This window comes from Pleurodeles waltl, chromosome 9 (assembly GCF_031143425.1).
Source record: "Pleurodeles waltl isolate 20211129_DDA chromosome 9, aPleWal1.hap1.20221129, whole genome shotgun sequence".
Lineage (NCBI taxonomy): Eukaryota > Metazoa > Chordata > Amphibia > Caudata > Salamandridae > Pleurodeles > Pleurodeles waltl.
The window spans coordinates 382,393,464-382,419,378 of NC_090448.1; the positions used below are offsets into that span (position 1 = coordinate 382,393,464).

General features: G+C 46.2%; 1 protein-coding gene across 8 annotated transcripts in view; it reads left to right on the top strand.

Moving 5' to 3' along the window:
• Positions 1 to 25,915, top strand: part of RYR1 (ryanodine receptor 1) — a 1,068,376-nt gene that overhangs the window by 290,338 nt on the left and 752,123 nt on the right. For all 8 annotated transcript variants that reach the window (XM_069206982.1, XM_069206985.1, XM_069206986.1 and 5 more), the window contains exons 29-32: positions 7,000 to 7,364; positions 15,024 to 15,156; positions 16,061 to 16,221; positions 23,053 to 23,218. In XM_069206982.1, the coding sequence (XP_069063083.1) occupies positions 7,000 to 7,364; positions 15,024 to 15,156; positions 16,061 to 16,221; positions 23,053 to 23,218 (825 nt within the window). The remainder of the gene's footprint in view (positions 1 to 6,999; positions 7,365 to 15,023; positions 15,157 to 16,060; positions 16,222 to 23,052; positions 23,219 to 25,915) is intronic.

Consider the following 25,915-nt stretch of genomic DNA (forward strand, 5'->3'; position numbering starts at 1 on the left):
CATTGCAACAGAGAGACACAGTACAAATGCCGGCCTCCTTAATTCAAGACTTGCAGACCATGCTCCAAGACTGTAGACAAGAACAAAGCTTATCTTTCAATGCAAAGACAACAAAAAGTGTCCAACATGGCCTCCATGATCTCGAAAAGAAAGTCAGTTTCATTGAGAACATTCAAGTAGATTCTAGGGATGATTTCTTCATCAATCAATTTGGTTCATCTGGCAAGACTAAAAATTAGGCCACACAAGAGGAATTACAACTGTAATGGACCCAGTCTCAAGGATCCTTCGAAGATGTAATTGATATCACAGATTTCATATTAACAATGAATGCTTCCCTGGAAGGCTGGGGAGATCACTTGCAAGACATGTGCAGTCAGGGGAAATGGTCTGAAAGCGTTCCTCCTCTGGATATCAGGATCCTCAGAGTTCTGTGGAGAAGTGTGGCTCAATGGTTAGAGCGGCAGACCCTGCTGCAGAAATCTGGCCCGGGACCAGGGTTCAATTCCTGCCTAGCGGGTCTTGGGCTCAATTTCCTCGGACCTGATAATTCTCGCATCAGTGCCTAATCTAATTCATGGGTCCCACTCTGTAACTCTGGGCAATAGCTTGCTTAATCTCCACAACGGCCCCAACAGCGCTGGGATGCCTGGCTTCACCTTGGAGGTTGCCCAGGAGTGGGCACCTCAGAGGGAAAAGCCAGGAGGGGTTCCACAGCGGTATGTGTACAGCGCCTTGAGACCCTAACGGGTGAGTAGTGCGCTATACAAGTACGAAGTTTACAGAGTTGATCCGTACAGACAACACAACAAGCATGTACTACATCAACAAACAGAGAGGAACACGATCTCTGTCCTTCTCGATAGAAGCCCAATCTCACTGGGAATGGCTCACTCTTCACATGATTTCTCTGAAGGCGGAACGCGTTCCTGGTATCAACAACGTCCTGGCGGACTCTCTCAGCAGGACGGATGATAGTTGCCACGAATGGGAGCTCAATCAGAAAGAAGTAGAGCAGATCTTTCAATGCTGGGTGTGGCCAACCTTAGATCTCTTTGCCACCAACGAGAACACCAAATGCCAATTTTACGGCAGTCGATACCCACTCCCATGGTTGTGGGGGAGTGCTCTTTCGATGCAATGGACCAGGATCTTTGCATACGCTTTTCCCCCCTTCCCATTGATACCTAGACTTCTCAAGAAGATGAAATCAGAGGGTTGCAAGCTCATACTCATAGCACCCAAGTGGCCCAGACAGTATTGGTACACGGAGCTAATTCTCCTGTCGGTGACCAACCCATTACAACTTCCCAGCAAGCACAACCTTCTAACGAAGAGACAAGGTCAGATATTTCATCCAGAGCCAGCCTCTCTCCAATTGCACCCATGGCTCCTGAGTTCCATGAATTCCAGGGCATGAACATTGACGAAGGATGCAAAGTAATTCTGTGCAGAGCGCAAGCTGACAGTACAAGCAAGACTTACAGACTCAAGTGGTGAAGGTTTTGCCTCTGGTGCCAACAAAACAATGTACATCCGTTAAAGGTTCTACCAGAGCAAATTATATCATACCTCTTTGCTCTGTCCAAAACTGGCTTCGGACATTCCTCAGTTAAGGTTCACCTGGCAGCTATATCCTCATACAGATGCTCTGCAAATGCACCCTCCCTTGGGTCATCCAGGCTCATACAACAAATTACAGAAGGTCTGTTACGTACTTTTCCTCCTGTGCGACCACTTACTCCTCAATGACATCTAAACATTGTCCTTTCGCAATTAATGAAAGCTCTGTTCGTGCCCATACACAGAGCAGATCTGAAGTATCTCACATGGAAGGTGGCAACCTTCCTCGCACTTACATCCACTAAGAGCCTTTACCTGTCTCACTTTCTCAGACGACTTTGTTCTTCTCAGAACAAATTCAACATATATTCCTAAAGTGCGTTAATCTTTTTACTAAAACGAACCAGTAATACTGAGAACTTTCTTCCCGAATCCATCAACTGTGGCCGAAAGAACTCTCTACACACTGGATATCAAACGATGCTTGAAATTCTACCTTCAGCGTACTAAACAACTCCGTAAGACAGGCCAACTAATAGTCTCCAAGGTCGTCAGGGTGCAGGAGTTACTAAAGCAACCATAGCCCGATGGATTGCATCCATCATTCAATTTTGTCATACGAAGGCCGGAAAACCTCTAACCAGCCGACCTAAAGCACACTCTACAAGAGCAATTTCAACATTGGTTGCTCTATTTCAAGGCATCACCTTAGACAAGATATGTCAAGCTGCGACCTGGAAGACTACACATTCTTTTGCGCACCATTATTGTTTGGAATCAACACAACAAACTGATTCAGTTGTGGGACGGTACCGTCAACAAATCTGTGCTGAGCAACCTAATTGAAAGCATCACTAACAGTGCTATGTAAATCTTTGCCTCCCCGGTAGCAAGCTCCAGGATAGCCCCATCTACGGATCTCCACACCCAGCTCCCTAATCTTGAGCAACAAGATCACCAGCATCTACCAAAATGTTGAGCCCCATCCAGACCATTCTACCCTCACAGCCTTCCTGCCAATCTCTACTAACACCCATAGGCCCACTCTGACAACCTGGCCCACAATCATCACTAGAGAAACCTCAACGACCATGCAGTTCATGCTGTCCAGGGCACCCTTGGACCCTTCCCTCACCACATCTTCATCAAACATGCCATAGTACTCCCAGTCCTCAGGAAACCCTCAGCAGACCCGAACAGAGTAGCCACCTACCTGTCTAGCTCCCTGCTACACTACCATGCAAAAGTAATGGAAAGGATGGTAAAAACCTAGTCACCCACTTCACTGACAACTACCTCTTCAACCGCCACCTCCCCAGGGCAGAATCAGAGGCATGGGGTCCACGGGACTGATATTGGCCGGCGTAGGGGGTGGTGTGACTCCCCCATCACCCCAAAGAAAATGTATAAGGCTGGGCCCCTGGGGACAGGGTTCCCTGGGCTGAAATTGGCCGGGGAAGGGGGTCCACGGAGACCTGGGGGCAACTCCTGCTGCGCATGGACAAGGCCATGTGCAGTATGGGGTTGGGTGGTTAGGGGGCAGGCCCTGCGGCCAACCCCACCACATGCACAGCAAAAGGTTGGTTGGGTATAAGGGGTTGGTTGCAGTGCCTGCCCACAGGCCAGGACCTGTGGCCAACCGCTGCTAAACACGGCCCAAGGCCGTGCATTGGTTGGATTAACGTATAGTAATGAAAATTACTTTACTAATAAAAAATGAAAGAATATTCACTGGAAAAAAACAAAGGTTACGGGGACGTTCATGTTAGGAAATAAACTTAAAAAAACATAGAAATTCACTTGAAAAACTAAAGGTTACAGGGACGTAATTGTTAAGCACACATCTTAAACATACAAAACCATAGAAATTCACCTATTATAGTTAGAGTTATCTCAATTAACTATAACTCGTGCCCTAAGGTAACTATAACTTGCGCCCTTGCCATGCACTGCTAATTACCCCTCACATTACTGCACTCATGATATCTTTGATAACATATTTTGTAATATCAATGAAATATTTGCAGTACTTTTTTTGATGAAAAAAACGTGCATGGCCATTTCAACCACGGAGTTGGGTAACAATAGCCATGTTATTTCAGCACCAATATGCCCTTTAGGTTGCACATGGGCTTTATAAGTCCACATGTTATGTTACATTTAAATTTCATATTTGAGTGTAAAATCATGCAGTGCTGGAATAATTATTGCTATCACTGTACCAGACGCAAAATGCTATGGATGTTATGTATTACCCATATAGAGGTATTGCAAATTGATAAAGCCTTTTTTACATTACTGCTGATAACTCTGCCTGATGAATTTAGGTGATCACTGCTGATAGTCTTAAATGGCATGGCCTACAGTGTAATCGTGTCTTATGTAGTCACTATTACATCACTAATAATATTAGTAGCTCAAGATGATATTTATTAAACACAAGTAGATCTTACTAGAGAAAAGGTTGGAGTCTGGTTCTTTAGACATACTTAAGACCTATAGACTTATTTTGAGGATAGCCAGAGTAAAGCTATGTGAAATACTAATGCACGGAAGTGAAAGAATCCACATAGGCCTAAAACTCTATCCGTCAATCCACATGAGATTCTACCATACCTCTTGTTAATAGCAGAATCATGCACAATTTATTCCTCTATCAACTTTGACTTAGCAGCTGTTTCCCATTATAAGGGAACCAAAGGATTAAATGGGGTAATAATGACAGCACAATTTAGAACCTTTTCCCCTATATTCATGGTTGTGCCTTTGTGTAAGCTGAATACAGTTCTATGTACCTTGATGAAGCTAACAGTTCCCATTCACTGGCCTACTCTAAAGATTACTTGTCGTAAAACAGCACCCCTTCCGGCAATAATATCAGAGAGACATATCTATGACGTCTAAGGGAACGTCAAGTTTTTCCAATCCGAGAAAGTTATCCCATTTTGAAAGACAGGCATTTTCCAAATAAATTGATATTCGATTGACCAAGTATAAACGTCTTTCATTTGACTTACCAATTCAATTTCCCAACACTTTTTCCACATCAGACTCCTTCAACACACCAGTTTCTAAACACACTCGGCATCAAAGGCTGTCTAAACTTTGATCGGGCTCGGATGTCGGATTTTCAAAGATAAAATCAATTATTTAAAACTGTTGGAGATACAAGTAAGTGTTTAAGTGCCTATTGAAGAAGGGAGTTGCTGGAAGGCACCTTGGTAACCAATAGAAGGTCATTCAACCAGTGGTATCGCACACAGTCGCAATGTGGCAGGCCGGGAGAAACAAAACAAAGATAAAAAAAATTAAAAAAAACGTATCTTAAGTGCTCCCAGCCTGCCCTGTGGCCAATCATGACGCTGCTCAGAGTAACATTATGGCTGGCTGGAGCGCCCTGGCTGGGCGCTCCAAGGCACACTGGGAGCCTGGGCCTGCTCTCTTCAACCCAGAAACACAGTGCTGGGTTGGAGAGAGCCCTGTGCACATGTGTGTTTGGCTGGCCTGAGACGGCCAGCCAAGCTTACATGCGCACTGAGGGGAGTGCTTGTCATCCCGTGGCCCCATCCCTTTAAAAATAAAATGATAATAAACATAGTTTATTATCTTTTATTTTTAAAGGTTTGCAGCTGCTGCTGATGGGGGGTAAAGCTCCTCCGCCATACCGGAGGAGCCGCCCCTGATCGCACAGCGCTTAATTAAAAAAAAAAAACGTGCCGGTGCCCAAACCTATTCTCTGAAACACACAGCTACTGCAATTAAATGTACGAGCACAGAATACTGATGCAGTGTAATCCTGAAGCCATCTCGGGCCTCTTTAATTCATTTATAGTCACTCCCTGCCCCTTCAGCGCACTGTTACAACTTTTTTCTTTCTCCCTTTGTGATGCTTTTCTATCTTGCTTTCCTCTGTCTTTCCCATGTGTGTCTTGTGCTCGCAGTAATTGCATGATGCAGAAAAATAAGTGCCAGTTCTCAAAAAAGAAATGCCGGTGCCCCCCACCGGTAACCACTAGCTCAAATTAAGCACTGGTATTGCAGGAACTGGCACTCTAATTGCTGGCGTCCCACTCATGGATATTTGCAAACCTGCAACATTGCAATCCAGGCATACCTTCACATGTCTGGATATGTCTTTCGAGGTCAGAGATAGCTGTGGAACAGGTTGTGCTAAGAGACCTTTGGAAATAAGATGAGCTTCAGTCCTGCTTTCCGCTATATTGTGAGCAGCTGCTTTCTAGGCAGAACCCAAGCATGTGATTCGGTCAAAGATCCTATTTTGAAGAAGAAAACGTTACTCTCAGTAACTGCAGTCCTCCAACATCTGTATTTATTGTGAATTTGTGTGTGTGCTCTCTACTACTCTTTTAGTGATTCACACTTAGGGCCAGATGTAGCATTTTCCGATTTTGCGAATCGGGAATTGCGAGTCGGTGCAACTCGCAATTTCCGATTCGCAATATCGGATGCGACTGCGAGGCGCTATGGGGTCGCAAAGACCCACCTCATTAATATTAATGAGGTGGGTCGCATTTTGCGACCCCATAGCGAGTCCCTGCACTCACAGGGATGGTGGCCTGCTGAAGTCAGCAGACCTCCATGTCTGTGACTGCTTTTTAAATAAAGCAGTTTTTTGTTTTTTTTTGCAGCCCGTTTTCCTTAAAGGAAAACGAGTTGCAAAATAAAAAAAATAACAAAACCATTTGGTTTCGGTTTTTCAGAGTAGGCAGTGGTCCATTGGACCACTTCCTGCTCTGAAAAACAGTTTTTGGCAACATTCACAAAGGGGAAGGTGTCCCATGGGGACCCCTTCCCTTTTGCAAATGTATTACCACCAGTGTGACACTGGTGGTAACTGCGAATTGCTTTGAGACCGCATTCACGGTCACAAAGCAACTTAGCATAGCGATGCGAGTCGCAAATAGGAAGGGGACACCCCTTCCTATTTGCGAGTCACATTCACAATTTGCGAGTCAGTACCGAATCGCAAATTGTGAATGAGCATCGCAAACAGCATTTTGCATGGCGCAAACTGCGATTTTCGCAGTTTGCACCATGCAAAATCTTTGCTTCATCTGGCCCCTATTCCTTTCACTTCCTGTTATGAAATTAGAGCTATGACACCCTCGAAGGTGAGTGGAGCTTATAGTCTCTGCTCCTGTTTGGTTCAGGTTTAGGTAAACCAATGGCATGGACAGGCTGCCCATATTCAGTTATACGTGATGGTTTATTACTACTGCAGTTTTATGTTTTGCCATTGCTTTGTAATGTTTACTACAGATCATTCCAGCCTGAGGATGGAGGCTAGTTCAAGCATATGAACGTATAAATAATATGCTATAGAACATTAGACAGAGACAAATATTTTTCCTTTTTATATATTACTTATTGACTACCATACTCTTATATTTGAACAATTCGTTTTTCCATTGACAGGTGTCTAGGATAGATGGCACAGTGGACAACCCTCCTTGTCTAAAGGTGACCCACAAGACATTTGGTTCTCAAAACAGTGACAACGACTTGGTCTTCTACCGTCTCACCATGCCTGTTGAGTTTCATGACACCTTCAAGGTTACCCCTGGCACCACCCCACTTACTCGTACCATGACCATTGTGGAGGAGGAGGTGCAAGATGTTGATATGGATTCTGAGTTCGAGGTGCTGAAGAAATCTGCTAGCCGCAAAGAGGCTGATACAGCCAATGAGAAAGATATATCCAACAAGGAACATGCCAAGGAACTAGCCAAGATGGAGAACGAAAAGGATGTGGCGTCAGAAAAAAGCAAATCAAAACGAGGGTGAGTGAGAACTTGCGGCCAACAACCTGTCCTTCTAATATAGGGGATTTAAGGACATTACATTGTTTTCAAAATTAAAGGTAAGGTCAGTTAGACTGATCTCAATACTGAAAAGCTTCAGGTTGGTGTTGCCAACTGAAATTTTGAACTTTGAACACAATGGCTTCATTTCATGACTTATGCCCCACGTTCCCTGAATCACTACATTTTAGGAAGTTTTGTAACCGGAGGGCACTCGGGTAGCACACTTTTACTCTTTGGAAAAGGAAGCAACATTTGTTTTACTTTTCACTAAATACTATGTTAAACAATGCCCACAATATAGCCACCAAAGGCAGGGGCATTAAAGGAAAGTTGTTTGGCAGTGGGGAAGGAGGGATATGGATAATGCAGTGTTGGCAGGTACAATACCCTTATTCCTATCCTCAACAAACCCTCACTTCACATTCTATCCTACATATTGGCCCTACTAATCTTTCCCTGCTCACTTTCTCCCACAACACAGTTTTACTCCACGACCTCTGCAGGAAACTCAAGGCCTCCTTCACAAGAAACTGACGCATCAGCATCGATGTGTCAGATTTCTTGCACCTGCTGCAAATCCCCTAATGATGCCATGGCACAAGTTTTCACGAATGCATCAGAAACTGTGATGCATCTGTTGCCGCTAAAGTGATGCATTACTTGTGATGTGTCGTAAAACCTACGCAACTCTGGCATGCATTGGAACACAGAGTCCCATTGTAAAAAGTCCTGCGTCAGTTTTATTCCTGGTCTGAGAAGGCATTAACATTTTCATGCAGAGAAGTTGTAGAATGACGCAGTGAAAAGTTGTACATTTCACTGCATCAGTTCTACATGTCTTTTTCCATGGGAACACCTACTCTGCAAACATAATACCCAGCACAGGTATAATGTGATGCAGGGCTGTACAAACTCACACATTGGGCCCAATGCGTCAGCTTGTAAATATACAGGAGTGTTGAGCACTGATTGCGCCGCTGCTGCGTAAAACAAAAATGACGCAGCAGCAGCACAAGGGTCTTGTAAATGAGGCCCTTAAAATTTCTATCAGTCCCATCTCTGGAACCACAGGTAAACAATACACCAAAATCAAGAAATAATTAAAATGAAATAAATAGACCAGGAACTCTCATGAGTGGTTATACTCTCAATAAAAGTGTCTTCTTAAAAAGGTTTTGGACGGGAGCACAGGTTTCAGAAGTTTCTTTACCAAAAATAATCACAATTAGAGTAAAAATGTAAACAACTTTGATATGGACTTTCAAGGATGTTTATATCTGGTGTGCCACCTTACGGGGAATAGCAGCGCAACCTCTACTGTGCTAGTCTGTGCTGCAGAAAACTGTCTCTGTGTAATTTGACTTGTACCGACTACCAGGGTTACATGACATTTTCCTATTTTATTTCTATGTCTCCAAAACTAACATATCTGATAGAGACTTCTAGTTGCAGATTCCTTACCCTTGAATTACCCCAGGCGTCAGTCTGGGGCCAAAAAAGTTTCTTCGAGCAGTACCTCTGTGCTCCATTAGGTGGAGTTGGTCGACTCAGCGGGCGTTGTTGGCGTCGTGTTCTCGGTGATGATGTTGCAGTCGTATATAGGCGCCACCCCGGCGCGCTGACATCAGTTCTTTGCTTTCCGCGCCAGCATACGCGCAAATCTGGAGAGAGATACCTCAGTCACTTATTGACTACAACAACATTTTTGTTGAATTCTTTTTGACGAGGTTGTGGATGCATTTAGGGATGTCCCGCAAGATCGGTTTTAAGCCCTGCGACTCCTGTCACCGAATGATGTCGGTAACGGATCCCCACCTTGTGTGTCTTTGGTGCCTGGAGAGCAATCACAACCCAAATTCGTGCTCCGAGTGTCGGGCCATGAACCAGACAGCTTTGAGGGAGTGGTCCCTAAAGCTCATGGCAGGCTGACACTGGTCACCACCACTCTTTGTCCTTGAAGTCATCGGGACATTGGGGTCATAAGAAAAAGAAGTCGAAGGAGGACAAGCGTTCTTCGACTACACCCCATCGCTCGGATGATGCGGCGCAGGAAGAGTGTCAACCCTCTAGACCTCCGTCCTTTGAGCCTTCATCTGGGTCCGCCCGCACTTCCCTGACTTCCCAGGAGCCGGAGCCACCCCTGCCGAGCTCAAAGAGTTTTATTAGGCAATGTGCCTCATTTTGGGGCCGACGGACCCACCTTCCGCGCCCTCGGGCACAGGTGTGTTGGTGGGGGACCCCTTGGGTTCGAAGTGGTCGGCTTCGGCCACGGCTCCGGAGGGCTCCTCCGGATCCAATCTCAGATCTGTCCCGATGCCGGTTGTGCCGCAGCGACCTTCCCTAGCGTCGGGTCAGACGTCAACGCTCCAGATGTCCGTTGGGCCCACAATGAACGTTGATCCCATTCTCATAACCGACAACCTGGAGATGGAACAACGTCGCTCGACGCCGATTCCATTCTCTATGGGCTCTCCTGGGCCCAGGGTTGATCCAGACCGTTATGCTTATGGGTATGGATACGTAGAGGGTTTGGACGTTGGACCCTTTAGAATACCAGCTTGACCCCAAATGGACTGGGTGTTAGATTTTGGTGATGCTAGTGGTCTAGACACCTCCCCTGAAACTGTTGTGTTCTCTCCTCCTGCTGTGGCTTCGGAGGAGGGCGCCTCATACTCCATGGTGGTGTGAAGGGCAGCTGAGGTCTTGGACCTTGAGCTACCTTCTGTGGAGATTAGGCCTAATATCCTAACTGACATGCTTCAGCCGGGGTCTTACACATCAGAACCCCTTCTTCCCTTTAATGAGGCACTGATGAACGTCCTTTTGGGTAATTGGTCCATACCTAGCACAGGGACTCCTGTGAATTGTACGATTGCCTTCCGCCATCGGCCTGCGCCAACAGACCCAAAATTCCTCACCCAACACCCCACGCCTGAGAACCTTGTCATCCAGGCTTCCTCTTCATCGGGCGCATACCCTGCTGCACCCCCGCATAAGGAATCAAAAAGACTGGAAAACTTGGGGAAGAAGCTGTTTTCTTCCAACAGTCTAGCACTGTGGTCCGTGAACACCGCATGCCTTTTGTGCCGCTATTCCCATACTCTCTGGGATACGGTTGCGCAAGTGCTGCCTAGAGTTCCGGAGGAGGCCCGGACTGTCCTTTCCCAAGCCGTGACAGATGGGAGGGATGCATCAAAGTTCATGATTCATTGTGGACTGGATATGACCGACTCTCTGGGGAGATCGGTTGCATCGACTGTGGCATTGAGAAGCCACGCCTGACTGAGAACATCTGGCTTCTCAGGGAATGTCCAGCAGTCTCTGATGGACATGCCCTTTGATGGCACATGTCTCTTTGGAGACAAGGCGGACTCAGCGCTCAAGCTCTTCTAGGATTCCTGAGCCACGGCCCGGTCCCTTGGCCTTGCGCCTGTTCCTAGACCCCACCAGTCCGACTTTCGCCCCTTTTGTGGCTGCGGAAGGGGCACCCAACTGCGTTTTTTTCCCCTGGCCATCGACCTGCACATGCTGTACAGCCCCTGTGCGGCTGCGGATGCGGGATCCCAGGCACCCTGGGATCAGGGAGCTAGAGGGTAGCCCAGTCCATCCCCGCCCCCCCTCAGCATCCAAACCGTCCTAGTCCGCGGGTACACCAGGAACCAGTTGGTGGCAGGAGTCCCCATCACCTGCACCAATGGCAATCCATTACATCGGACAGGTGGGTTCTCCAGATTGTCCGAAGGGGCTACTCCCTCCCCTTTGAGAGACCTCCTCCAGCCATGCCACCGTCATACAATTGCATATTGGAGGATCACATGGCGCTTCTCCGCTAGGAAGTCCAAGCCCTTTTGGCCAAAGGAGCTATAGAGAGGTTTCAGTTGCCAGAAGTAGGTCGTGGTTCCTATTCCCGCTACTTTCTGGTGCTGAAAAAGAACAAGGGTCTTCGTCCTATATTAGATCTTCGATCCCTCAACCTCTTCCTCAAGAATTAGAAGTTCAAAATGTTGACATTGGCTCAGGTCCTATCTGCCCTGTATCCCGGAGATTGGATGGTAGCGTTGGACTTGCAAGAAGCATACTTCCACATTCACATCTTGCCGGCTCACAGACGTTACCTACGATTCGTGGTAGGTCACGAGCACTTTCAGTTTACCGTGCTCCCTTTTGGCCTTACCGGTGCCCCTCGAGTGTTCACGAAAGTAATGGTAGTGGTGGCAGCTCATCTGCATAGGTTAGGGGTCCCAGTCTTCCCCCTACCTCGACGATTGGCTGTTGAAGGCGAATTCGCCCCAGACAGTCGTCTCCCACCTCCAGGCTATGGCAAACCTTTTGCATTTGCTGGGGTTCACTATCAACGTGCTGAAGTCACACCTGACTCCTTCTCAGACGCTTTCATGTGAGCTGTTCTGGGTACAGTGCAGTTTCGGGCGTATCCACCCGAAAAGCAAGCCCAGGATATTTGGGCTATGATACCGATGTTTCAGCCTCTATCCTGGATTTTGGTGAGAATGGCTCTGAGGCTGCTGGACCTCATGGCCTCCTGCAACCTGCTAGTTCAAAAGGCCAGATGGCATATGCGGGCTCTGCAGTGGGACCTGAAGTTCCAGTGGGAACAGCATCAGGGGAATCTCTCTGACAAGGTCCAGATCTTGGAAGGATCTGCGTGAGACCTGTAGTCGTGGTTAACGAATCAGGATTGGGTCAAAGGCAGATCCCTCTCCATTCGCAAACCAGGTCTTACAGTAGTGACAGATGCGTCACTCCTAGGATGGGGCGGCCACATGGGAGAGGTGGAGATCAGAGGCCTCTGGTCTCTGGCGGAAACCGGGCTCCACATCAATATTCTGGAGCTCCGAGCAATTCGACTAGCATTAAAGGCATTCCTTCCCTCTCTCAAAGGGAAATCAGTGCAGGTGTTCACAGACAACACCACCGCCTTGTGGTACTGCAACAAACAAGGCGTAGTGGCGTCGTGAACCCTTTGTCAAGAGGCTCTTCGTCTTTGGACTTGGCTGGAACATCAGGGCATTTCCTTGGTGGTTCAACACCTGGCGGGCTCCTTGAATGCCAGTGCAGATGAACTCAGCCGAAGATGCGTGGTCAATCACAAATGGCGTCTCCATCCGGATGTGGTGCAAGGTATCTTTCTTCATTGGGGAGAACCTTGGTTAGACTTGTTCACCTCCGTAGAGAATGTGCAATGTAAGCTGTTTTGCGCATTAGAGTTTCCAAGGCGGCACTCGCTCGGCAATGCTTTTTGTCACAAGTGGAATTCAGGCCTCCTGTACGCCTTTCAGTCCATACCACTTCTGCCCAGAGTTCAGAAGAAGATCCGGCAAGACCGGGCCCAAGTAATTCTGCTGGCTCCGGACTGGGCACGAAGTCTGGTATCCCAAGCTGTTGAGCATGGCCATAGCTCCTCCGATCATACTGCCTTTTCAGGAGGATCTTCTGTCACAGCAGCAGGGGAGGGTCATCCATCCGAACCTGTTCACCCTCCGCCTCCTTGCGTGGAGATTGAGCGGCGACAGTTGACGTCTTTTGATCTGCCATCTGAAGTCTGTAAGGTTATCTTGGCAGCCAGGCGTCCCTCAACCAAAACCGTATATGTCTGTTGTTGGAAGAAATTTGTGGCATGGTGCATAGACAAATCTGTCGATCCTCTATCTGCTCCTCTTTCTCAGGTCTTCCTCGTTATTCTTTCCCTTGCCCAGCAAGGCTCCACCCTTAAGGGATATCTTTCTCCTATCTCTGCTTTCTTGAAGTTACCAGATCATCCTTCTTTATTTAAATCTCTCATTTTGTTGGGATGTTTCTTAAAGGCCTCACTCATCTTTTTCCTCCTATCCCATTCATCATGCCCCAATGGGATCTAAACCTAGTATTAACATACCTTATGTGTGCCCCGTTCGAGCCGCTTCACAACTGCCCTTTACGGCGCTTAACCATCAAAACTGTTTTTTTAGTTGCCATCACCTCTGCTTGCAGAGTAAGTGAGCTCCAGGCTCTTTCATCTAAGCCACCTTTCCTGGCAGTACATCCTGACAAAGTGGTACTTCGTACAAGGGCTTCTTTGCTACCTAAAGTAGTGACACCCTTCCGTGTCGGACAGACCATCACCTTGCCTTCCTTTTATGCACCCCCACATCCCTCACACGAAGAGGAGAGACCACTGTCTGGACCCAAAAAGAGCATTGGTGTGCTACCTTGATCATACCAAAGACTTCCGGGTGGACGATCAACTCTTTGTGGGATCTGTGGGTGCAAAGAAGGGGAAGGCGGTGCAGAAGAGGACCATTTCACGATGGGTGCTTTTATGCTACCAGAGCACTAGCACGGGGCGTTCTCGTCCTGGACATCTGTCAGGCAGCGACGTGGGCATCTCTGCACACTTTTACCAAGCACTACTGCCTTGACAGTCAGGTACGCAGGGACGGCTATTTTGGCTGTTTGGTCCTGCAGGACTTCTTGGTGTGATCTTGGTTCTCAGCCCTCTACCGGGGGTGGTATTGCTCAGGTATCTATTCAAAGGTAAAGAATCTGGAACTAGAAGTCTCTATTAGATGCACAAGTTACTTACCTTCGGTAACGATATATCTGGTAGAGACATATTCTAGTTGCAGATTCCTTACCGACCCGCCCATCCTCCCCGCACTGCGAACTGATTTCTAGGGACAGGAACTTCCCTTTAAGGGCCCTAGTTTTGGCGCACCCTTCTCAGTGTTCTTCATGGCTTCGGGCTACTGGTGTGGAAAGTCGTGAAAAGAAACTGACGTCAGCACACCAGGATGGTGCCTATATACAATCGCATCTTCATCACCCGGAACACAACACCAGCGACACCCGCGGAGTCGACTGACGCCATCTGACGGTGCGCAGAGGTACTGCTAGGAGAAAAATCTTGGGATCCATACTGACGCCTGGGGAAATTCAAAGGAAAGGAATCTGCAACTAGTATATGTCTCTACCAGATATATTGTGACTGAAGGTAAGTAACTTGTACTATAAGACTACCACAAATTTGGTAACCCAGGGCGTATCAAATTTGCAGATTCCTTTATCTCCCAATGGAGTGATGACTACGCCTGCACCCAACCCACCGTTTACCTAAATCATTACACTCTTTCCAAGTCATTGGTTTTTTTTGCTAGGGCAAGATGATGGGTGCCCACTGCCTACTTCCATAGAAGCCATCTAATGTTAATTTTATTCTTCTAACATTCCTTTATCTCCTGATGAAGAGTCATTTCCTAAAATTGTATTGTTGTTCAGAAAATTTACGCCTTGAAAGAGTACTTAAAATCGGAACCCTCTTTCAACTGCTAACCAGCATGCATGTTTTTTTCCTTTATTATGCTTTCGTTATTTTGACACAGGGCTAAATGGACAATGGGCGCCACCTCCACACAGTAGGTTCTAAGAGAGCAAACACAGTTAACATTGTGTGTAATATTTCAGTTTGAGTGATTGCTACCCTGTACTTTTAATTTGAGGTTGTGTTATATGTAGGAGGAGGGAATGGGTACCATCGGAACAGTATAAAAATTGAGATACAAATTTTAAGTCTACCTCTCAGCGATGAGGAGGTACCACTATGATTTTGCGTCTTCCTGACTAAGTTTGCTAATTTCCTAGATTCCTGTTCAAAGCTGCCAAGAAGGCCACGTTTATAACACCGCCCCCTGTGGTGCCTGCAATGCCTCGCCTGATCAGGGACGTGGTTCCTGATGACCGAGATGACCCAGAGATCATCATGAACACCACCACGGTGAGCAACAGGAAAGGAAGGCCAGTGCAAATGTCAGGAAGATTCTGGGTCACCTTGCGTTTTTGCTTAAGGCCAAATTTGAGGGCATTTTGGAGCAAACTATCTGATCCAGTACAGGGTTGTGTATAGAATGTTCTTGTGGGCAAGTAAGCTAAAGAAAATGAAATCACTAGTTTTAGGATACATTTCTAATATGACATTTTCATAGTTTAATTTTCACAAATAGGATTACACAATTCACCTGGACCATTCATTGATCCATTCTTCCTTTTTAATTATTTCACCTTTTACTCCCTTGTTTGTGCTTTCAATGCCTTTCCCCTGCAACTACCTTCCAGCTGTAACCTTTTTTCCTCCATACCTTGTTCCCTCCTCATGTCTTACTAATCCTTTCCTCTCTCTGCCTATTCATTACTTACATTCTGCTCTTCACAATTTCACTGTGGCTCTGCTTCACTCACTTCTCCTACTTTTATTTCTTTAATTATTGGGTTACCACATTAATGCACGGGACCAGGGCCAGATTGGGACAGAAAATAGGCCTGTGAACCAAACTAAAAGTGGCCCCTATTAGGGAATTAGATAGCTAAAAAAAGAGGCACATGTTTGCAAATTAGAGCAGTTTTGAACGTGTAAAGATATGCTCTACAGGTGTTTTGCTACGTATGGAAGATTGCATGCATTTGAGCTTGTGCAGTTAGTATTTGTTTTAATATCAGGGAAATCAACAGTAAAAACATACCACAAAATAGGTCCACAAAAAGCCAAAATAACAGCCCACACTCTGATCTGTCCGACGAGATTGCCCTACAGGCCAGCCCGACCCTGGACGTGATTGATGTCATCTATGATCAGCGTGGTGCTCACAGTCTGATCTAACCATCTCACTCTCTTATCTTTACAGTATTTCTATTCTGTCCGTATCTTTGCCGGCCAGGAGCCCAGTGGGGTCTGGGTTGGCTGGGTGACCCCAGATTACCATCTCTTTGATCTGAACTTCGAGCTCAGTAAAGTCCGCACAGCGACTATCACCATGGGAGATGACAAGGGGAACATATTCAACAGGTAAATCTCTATTAAGCAGAATGAGTTTTTAAGAGCACAGAATTAAGCTCAAATGTAGAATGTGATACTCTGTTTTCATACATGCACAAAAAAGGTAGGACTTTTCCAGTGTGGACCATATGCTTCAACCCACTCCAGGAAGTTGCTTTTGAGAAACCTCTGGCAGCTTTGTGAAAATCATCAAGCTGCCAATGTGTGTGGTTCTGTTTTGTAACAAATAATGGTTCAAAATGCTAAAAAAACACCTATGTTTTGAAGGAGAGAGTGGTGCTGGGAGGAGAGAGGGGTGCTGGGAGGTTGTGGGCGGGGCTAGGCGTGAGGCAGGAAATAATGGACGGCGTGCAGGAGAGGCAAGGGAAAAGCTAATGACAGTGAAAATGAGGAAAAAAGCAAGGAAAAAGGCACATAAAAACAGGGGGAAAAGCAAGGAGAAAGCAGTGAAAATGAGGGGAAAGCAAGGAGAATGCACACAAAAAATTAGGGGAAAAAGCAAGGATAAAGTAGTGAAAATGAGAGAAAAGCAAGAAGGTACACCAAAAACGGGGGAAAAGCAAGGAGAAGGCACACCAAAAACGGAGGAAAAAGCAAGGCGAAAGGAATGAAAACAAGGGAAAAGCAGTCAGAAGGCACACAAACACTGGGGGAAAGCAGGGAGAAAGCAGTGACAACAAGGAAAAGACAAAGGGACGCACTGAAAAAACGAACGAAAAGGCAAGAAGAATGCATGAGCAAGAGCGATGCAGCAACACAAGGAGAACTCGGTCTGGGACCTGCTTGATGGGGTAAAGATGTGGCCTCCATGGAGGTTCTGGGCAGCTGTGGGCGGGGCTTGGCGGGATACAGGAAAGAATGGGCGGCATGCAGTAGTGGCAAGGGAAAAGCAAGGAGAAGGCACACAAAAAACAGGGGAAAAAGCAAATTGTAAGCTAATAAAAGTAAAATGAGGGTGATGGAGAAGCATGACAGCCTGCAGCAGTCTCGCTGTCATGTTGGCAGTGAGATAAAGGCAGAGGTACAGCTAAGAGCTGTCATAGGCTTCCTTCACCCACATTTTTCCCAGGCCACATCGACATTTTAAATATTTTTGTGAAATTTGCTAAATTCTTAAATTTTACTTGAACACACCTGTATCTTTGGGCTCATAGGGCTCTAGGTTTCTTGAAAAAACATTTCACTGAGAGACATATTGTGCTTGACCCAGTCTCCTGCCAGTATTTTGTGTCACTTTTTTACAGAAGGGAAGCCATCAAACCCAAATTTCTCACAACTCACTAGCAAACCCCATTTGCGCTATTATAGTTTTTGTATACTTTCTATGCTATTAAAGGAGCGCTATGCCAGCTAACTGCTGTCCATATGATCTGTTTTAATTTGCAAACAGGCAAAAGATACAGATGTGAATTGTTACAGTTCGACTTTAAGCTCACTTTTATATCGATGGAGGCAGGGCCATAGCTTCAGGGGTGGGGGGTTGTTTGGAGTGTTACACCTTTCTAATATATGTATTCTCTAATAAATAGTCGGATACTGGTGCTTTCTGTTGGATATGGTGAGGTGTCTGTTTAATTTTACCCGGGATCTTTATATACACACACACACACACACACATACACACAAGGAGTCTTGTTCACAATATATATATATATATTTATATTCACTTAAAAAACCAAAGGTTGCAGGGAAGTTATAGTTAGGCTCACATTTTAAATGTACAAAACCATAGAAATTCACCAGTTATAGTTAGAGTTACCTCAAGTAGCTATAACTCGTGCCTTAAGGTAACTATAACTTGTGCCCCCGCCATGCACAGTATTTACTGCAACTATTACATTGATATTATCACTGATGCTATGAAAGATGGCATGATTGCCGTAATTTGTGAAGTAATTTGCAGAGGATGGCGAGGGTGCAAGTTATAGTTACCTTAGGGCACGATTTATAGTTACTTGCGGTAACTCTAACTATAACTGGTGAATTTCTATGGTTTTGTACATTTAAAATGTGAGCCTAACTAGAACTTCCCTGTAACCTTTGTTTTTTTAAGTACATTTCTATGTTTTATTAAATTCTATTTTGTAACTATAACTTCCCTGTAACCTGTGTTTTTTCAGTGAATTTATATATTTTTTTAACATATAGTAATTTTAATTACTATACATTAATCCAACCACCGCCACTCATGGCCTTTGGCTGTGGCACGGCAGCGGTTGGCCACAGGGCCTTCCCTCCGGCCCGGCCCGGCCCAGCCCAGCCCGAGGCCAACCCCGTATAAGCGCCCAACTGTGCACGTCTTTCCCCCATGCACAGCAGAGGTTGCCCGCAAGACCTTGCATGTAGCCAGACCCTGCGGCCAACAACCCCAACCACCCAAACCCACGCTGTGCACAGCCCTTTCACCGTGCGTGGCGGGAGTTAGCCGCAGCTTCTCTGGGTGTGAGAATAGGTGTGAGAGTGTGTATTTGGGGGTGAGTCTGGCTGTCAGATTGTCTGGATGTGAGAACGCGTACATCTGTGTTTTAGTGGGTGCTTTGTGTGCCCAGGTCTGTGAGTGGCTGCATGAGAGTGTCAGTGGGTCTGTCAGTGGGTGCCCGAGTGTCTGAGTGGGTCTGTGACTGGGTGCATGAGTGTCTAAGTGGGTGTGTGAGTGGGAGAAATTGATTGAAAGAGACAGAAAGAAAGAAAGAAAGTGAGAGAGAAAGAGTTTTTTTAGGCTTTCATATCTCATATACTTAGAATGCGATATTTTTGTTTTTGGATTTAACAACAAAAAAAGTTTAATATTTTTAAAAAAGTATAATTTTTTATATTTTAAAAAATGGCAATCAGTCCAGCTGGACTCGAACCCCCATAGCTCAGTGTGAAGGTCTGTGACCTTCACACTGAGGTATAGGATTTTTTTTTTTTTATCCCTTTATGGGCTTTCAGGGACCACTAGGGAGCTCTTAAGGGCTCCCCCGTGGTCCCCATATATTTTTTATCAATTTCAATATATGTAAAAAAAGAAAAAATAAATAATCAAAAGCCCTTTGCAGACTATGTGGGATCCCGAGGGGGCCCTCAAGGGCTCCCCCATGGTCTCTACTTTTTTATTTTATTTTTTTATTAAAAAGCCCTTATGGGCTATCTGGCACTGCCTTAAGGCTTCCCCTGCAGTGCAAATGAGGCTTCCCCCACAGTGCCAATGCTTCAGCAAGCACAGAGCTGCTTTCACTGCAGCTCCATGCTTGCTGAAGCATTTCTTCTCTGTCGTCTGCACGCGTGCAGGGGACAGAGATGAAACTTCGGATTTTGACAGCGGGACCTGCTTTAAAGGTTCTGCTGTCAAAACCCGAAGTGTTTGGTGTGGCTTAGCTGCAGCCAAGCCACAGCAAACAGTTATGTCCTGTGGGTGGGCACCCTCGGGACATAGCAGGAGCCGTTCCGGGTGGGTGCCGGTCCCCATCGCCATCTGTGGCTCCACGAGGGGGGCCGCGCAGCTACCCTCCAAAGAGCACTTAGCCCTGAGGGCAGTTGTGTCCCCAGGGTGAGGGGGCCCCATAGGGACCACCTTTATTTTTTTAAACATTTGTCCCAGGAGAGGGTGGTCCCCAGGGCAGTGGGGGGGGGGGTGAAGATGCCCCCGTATATTATAATAAAGCCCTGGGAAGGAGGTGGTCCCTGGGGCATCAGGAGGGGGCCAGGAGCTTTTTTTTTTTTAAAGCCACCAGGATTTGGCCCACCGGGGGCATTAAACTATTGAAGGTTGGGAGACTACACATCGTTTTTCAAAATTTACTAGCGGATTCGCTGATCCACTGCGTCTGTGGTCAAAAAAGTGCTTTTTAGCCCTGGGGACCACCAGAGCTAAGGGATCAGGGTGTTCGTACCCTGGCCCCTTTTGGGTTTTTTTTGGGACTCAATTTAAGCTGAGTCCCAAAATGGCTGACAACACTTCAACAGCTTCTGTTGTTGAAGTGTTATCAGCCAATCAGATCTCAGCACGATATCGTTAGCGGTCACAAATCCTTTGCGTCCCTAGATATACAAATTTGTTTTCCCCTTAAATTCTGAATGAATGGAATTACACCAAAACAAAAAAAAACATTCTTTCTGGGCCAGGACCTACCTTCCTGCCAAATATGGTGTAATTCCATACAGTAGTTTTTGCGCTGTCACTGTTAACATGTCCTGTGGAAAAATTAATGGGGAAATCGTGTTTTGGGACCCCCTTTTTTCTCAGCCCCCCCGGACAGATCACCTCGAAACTCAGTAGCTGACAGAACTGGCAAATGTTTTGGGAAAGTATCATGAAGATTCGTCAAGCTCAATGGATGTTGTGGTGGATTTCCAATACTTTTCACAGTGTTGCCTATTGAGGTACAAATGGTGTGGGATTAAGTCTCAGCACTATGAAGGCTCTTTCCTTCTTAAGACCCAGAAAGCCTCTGGACCTGAATGACTTTACCACTTCTACATGTTTCTGCTCCCCCACCTATTGCTTATCCAACACTACGAAGATTTCATTGTTTTAGAAGTGCTTTACAAAAACAATAAAGTAATTTTGAAGGGGATGTGGCGCAACGGTCCGAGCTGCCGAGTTTGGAACTGGCGAGCCAGGTTCGATTCTCAGTGCAATATCAATATCCTGTGATTCTGGGCAAATCACTTGGGACCTCATTTGGTCTTTGACGGTCAATTTCTCTGACCGCCAAAGCCAAAACCGCCACCATACTACTAGTCCTGGCAGGTGTCCGCCATCTTTGTGGTGGAAAGTCGCCAGCATTCGTGATGATGGTCCATGGTGCAGAGGTGGCTGCATCACCAGCATCGCCACGCCATCAGGACTCCGTCTGCCGTATTACAAGCCATAATAAGGCTTGGCGCTGTCCTGCTGGCGTGATGGTGCCGGCGATGCAAGACTGCCAGAACCCATCCCCTCCTGGACATCCTCCTCGATGGAGAAGGTAAGTAGGTGTCCCAAAGGGGGGGTGGGGTGCCTGTGTGTTTGGGTGTGTGTCTGCGGGGGGGGGTGGTGAATGCATGCATGAATGCGAGTGAATGTGTGTGCGCGTGTATGTGCACGTGTATAGCGGTGTCTGTGTTGTTGAATGTGAGTGAGTGGGGGTGTCTGAGTGTATGCATATGCTGAATGGGTGTGTATGTGAATGCGTGAAAATTTGGGGGGGGTGTTTGTGAGTGTGTGGATGGGCAGGGGGATGTGTGCAGGTGTGGAGACATGTGTGCAGGCAACAGGAAGGGAGATTCCTGTCGTCAGGTGTGTGACAGCCAGGGTTTTTGTGGTGGGGTGACCACCATGGAAAGCCTGCCGGTTTGCAGCCTCGTAATCCAGACTGCAGGCTGAGGCCTGCTGCTGGCTTGGAGGTGCTCCCCAAATGCAAAAACAACAAGTGATGGACGGAATGCTGAACATTGTCAAACATTCACCCCCAGTCACAGATCTGGGTTTAATCCATCGTTTTTTTGCTGCCCATGCCATTCCAGTTTGGACCCAGCCATATGCAAATCAGTCTTGACCCTGTTCCCCATGGGAACAGTCCAGCCCGAACTGCTAAGCCAGGTCTTCCCTGGACTGGAAACAAGCATCCTGGGACCGGTTTCGGGGTTTCACCCCTCATCAGCCAGGCTAGCTTGAATCCAGTGGCATGGGAAGCACAGGACCCACGTCTGGGCATACCCTTACCACTTAGGGCGACAAATGCAAAAACAACAAGTGATGGACGGAATGCTGAACATTGTCAAACATTCACCCCCAGTCACAGATCTGGGTTTAATCCATCGTTTTTTTGCTGCCCATGCCATTCCAGTTTGGACCCAGCCATATGCAAATCAGTCTTGACTCTGTTCCCCATGGGAACAGTCCAGCCCGAACTGCTAAGCCAGGTCTTCCCTGGACTGGAAACAAGCATCCTGGGACCGGTTTCGGGGTTTCACCCCTCATCAGCCAGGCTAGCTTGAATCCAGTGGCATGGGAAGCACGGGACCCACGCCTGGGCATACCCTTCCCACTTAGGGCGACAAATGCAAAAACAACAAGTGATGGACGGAATGCTGAACATTGTCAAACATTCACCCCCAGTCACAGATCTGGGTTTAATCCATCGTTTTTTTGCTGCCCATGCCATTCCAGTTTGGACCCAGCCATATGCAAATCAGTCTTGACCCTGTTCCCCATGGGAACAGTCCAGCCCGAACTGCTAAGCCAGGTCTTCCCTGGACTGGAAACAAGCATCCTGGGACCGGTTTCGGGGTTTCACCCCTCATCAGCCAGGCTAGCTTGAATCCAGTGGCATGGGAAGCACGGGACCCACGTCTGGGCCACGGTGGGGCGACCGCACTAGCGGGCCAGGCAGTGTTGTGGAGGCTTGCATCTGCCAAGCTCCACAACTCGTAATGTGGCGGTCCTTACCGGTCATAATGTGGCAGTAAGACCACCACGGTGAGGCTGGCGGTCTCATGACCTCAAGCCTCGTAATGAGGCCCTTAATCTCCACATGCTGTCTGTAATTTAATCGGTACTCATGTAAAGCGCTCCAGTACCTTCAGCTCGAGTTTGCGCAATATAAAACTGCTAAAAAAGTTTAATATATAATTTGTGTGTATTTGCATACATCCTGAAGCTTTCCATGAAATAGCATCAGCAAGGGCCTATTCTGAAACATATCCCATGTCACTTTACACTTATTATACAATACTCAACTTTTCTGGCAAAGTTATATAAAAAGCAACACTTAACGTTATAAATACCATTAGCAACCTCTGATGTTATGATGAATGCCGCCGAGTTCTGCAAGTGGCTTTAGCCTAACCAGTTTATCTCTTTTTTACCCACAGCATTAAACGCAGCAATTGCTACATGGTCTGGGGAGGGGAGTTTAGTAACAACACTGGGCAAGCCCGGATAAGCAATGAAGACCTGGTGATTGGTTGCCTTGTAGACCTGGCAACTGGCCTCATGAATTTCACAGTTAATGGGAAGGAGATCAACACGTTCTTTCAGGTAAGTGGTGGCTTCGGTATTTTCCAGAGGTGTTTCATTAATAGTGCAGTAATCTATCTCTTAATTTTCAGTTTTGCAATTAATATTCGGTTAGAAAATGTAAAAAATCTTTATATATATATTGCAGATATTTGCCACACAGCTGTTAGTCACATGTGCAATTGCACATGCTTGCTACTATTTCTTCTTTGAGTTCCTTTCAATTGTGGGAGAGATATCACAGCTTCAGTAGGGCGTTTGGCTCTAATATGAAATGCAAAGCATTAATTGATGCAGGCATCATGGCATAATGCTTGGCATTGTAAGGGTGCTGAAGTGATAGCTCTAGGCCCAAAAGAATTTGAAGAAGTGGCATATGTAGTTTACATAGCTAAGGGTTTCATTTATGCTTTGCCAGGCAAGAGACCTTGGCCTTCGGAACTGATAGGATACTGTTTGCTGGAGTGCAAGATCCATGTATCGGCGCATGTGCTGGAAACATACCTATCAAACACTTTGTTTTTTTTGGCCTTGCTTAGCATTCTTTTTCATATTTCACAAAGAAACTAATCAAGTAGGTTGTGTTGGCGCATGTGCAGTGCTTTCATTGTTTTTCCTGCCCCGAACCACTGTGCCTTCCATGCGTTGCTTGATGGCCCTGTGTGGGGAAATGCAGTGATTGTTCCCACCAACGTAACCCAGTGGTCCTGTGCTGGATGGGCCAGTAGGTCAAGGACGTCTACCAGTGGAGCTGAGGAAAGCTGCAACAGCAACAACCCTGCAGCTCCATCACCTATATATTGGGCAGGGAGCAACACAAGGTTGGTGGAATTTTTATCTGTCACTTTTTAGGCAGATGCCTACATCTACCAACTTTTACATGACCTCAAGCATGCAAACTGAACATTTCTAGAGGATACAGGTTTGCCATCTTCTACATTTGTTAGCAAGTAAGTTTAATTTTCATTTTCCATTACAGGTCTCTACTAAAAAGAGTATATGACTTTCGGGATTTAAATATTGCAGCAAATGTGATGGAGCCATTTCTGTGATGGATTCTCATAGCCGTTGTCTGTGTAGTTTGAATATCTCTGATGACAACTGTGATTCTGATTCTGATCTTTAGATGCACCAACTCAGATTAACCATAAAAATCTTTGACGCGTTTGGGTATAATGCGTTCAATCCAAAACAAATACAAACCACCTTTGTGATGTAAGAGCCCCTAACGCCTCCTTGCGCCAAATTAGCGTCATTTTTCTAATGCTAATTTGGCCCATCAAGACCAAAATCGCTGAGCCAAATTCACAAAGTGGTGCAATGCATGCATTGCGCCACTTTGTAATCCTGGACGCTACATTATGTCTGCACCAGGCACAATGTTTGCAAAGGAGGCGTTCCCCCGTTAGGGGTCCCAAAAAAATGGCGCAAAGAAATCAAAAAATGTATTTCCGTCATTTATTTCACCACTTTTAACACCTGCTAAAAGCAGGCGTTAAAAGGAGGTATGGCATTGTTTTCAATGGGCCTTAATAGACTTCGCAGGATTAGCGTCAACATTTTTGACGCTAATCCTGCAAAGCTCCGAACTAGTGTCAAAAAGCTTGACACTAGTTACCCTAACGCCATGGTGCGCCATACCTTAGATATGGCGCACACATGGTGGTATTAGGGGAGCGCTAAGGGTCACTCATAAACCCTGTAACACACGTTTAATTTAATTCAATTTATGATCTTTCATAGGGCTTACCTGACACCCTCAAGGGTCCATGTGCTCTTACATGCAACGGCATCTTCTTGTCCCCGATGCTGCATTGAGGATGCGGATTTGATACACATAATATGGGCATGTACCACCTGTTGCCCTACTGGAAAGGAGTTGGTGACTCACTTAGGTCACTAACGAATCACTCATATTGGGATACAGTGGAACATTGCATACTGGGGCTATACCCAAGATCGAAAAGTGCCCGCACTGAGGCGCGTTTTGTAGACCTGGCATTACTACTGGCTAAGCGACCGATAACATGTTGTTGGAAATCGCCATTCCCCCTGCCCCCCGTCTTGCAGTGGAGTTAGGAGGTGTGCCGGGGAGGGGGGCTGCAGAAAGTATGACACTGCACAGAGAAGATTACAGGGGGTTACGTAAACAACCAATTTCTTTGGTGTGGGACATGATGTTGAAACAGTTCTGACTGCAAGCAATGCAAGGTGATTGATAAATGCAGACCTTCCTGAGTACCGGGAAGTGTAACTAGTGGACATTTCTAGTCCCTTCTCATCTGATGTTCCATAAGTAAATTTAGATATTGAGCACACTCTGCCATGAACATGACTTATTTCTTTTCTATCGAGAGCCTGACTATCTTGATGTTTAAGTTGGGAGGTGAGTGGCAAGAGTTATTAGTTCAAGCCGAGAGCAGGTGAAATATACTGAGCGGGGATTGTGAATAAGTGAGCTACAGACATTATCTGTTTTGATGTCTTCCAGATTCTATAAATGTCAACAAAGACCCTGCTGTCTGTGCATACTACCTCATTGATTTGTATCAGATGTCAACTATGTAAATGTCTGTCACTGCTGATCGTCTTTGTTATGGTTTGCAATAAAATCAACTAAATGTTTTTTTTAAAGAAAAATAAATACTAATGTTTCTAATAATGCAGTCACCATTACCAATACAGAGATTATTCTTCAGTTTCAAGTTTTTCCCATAT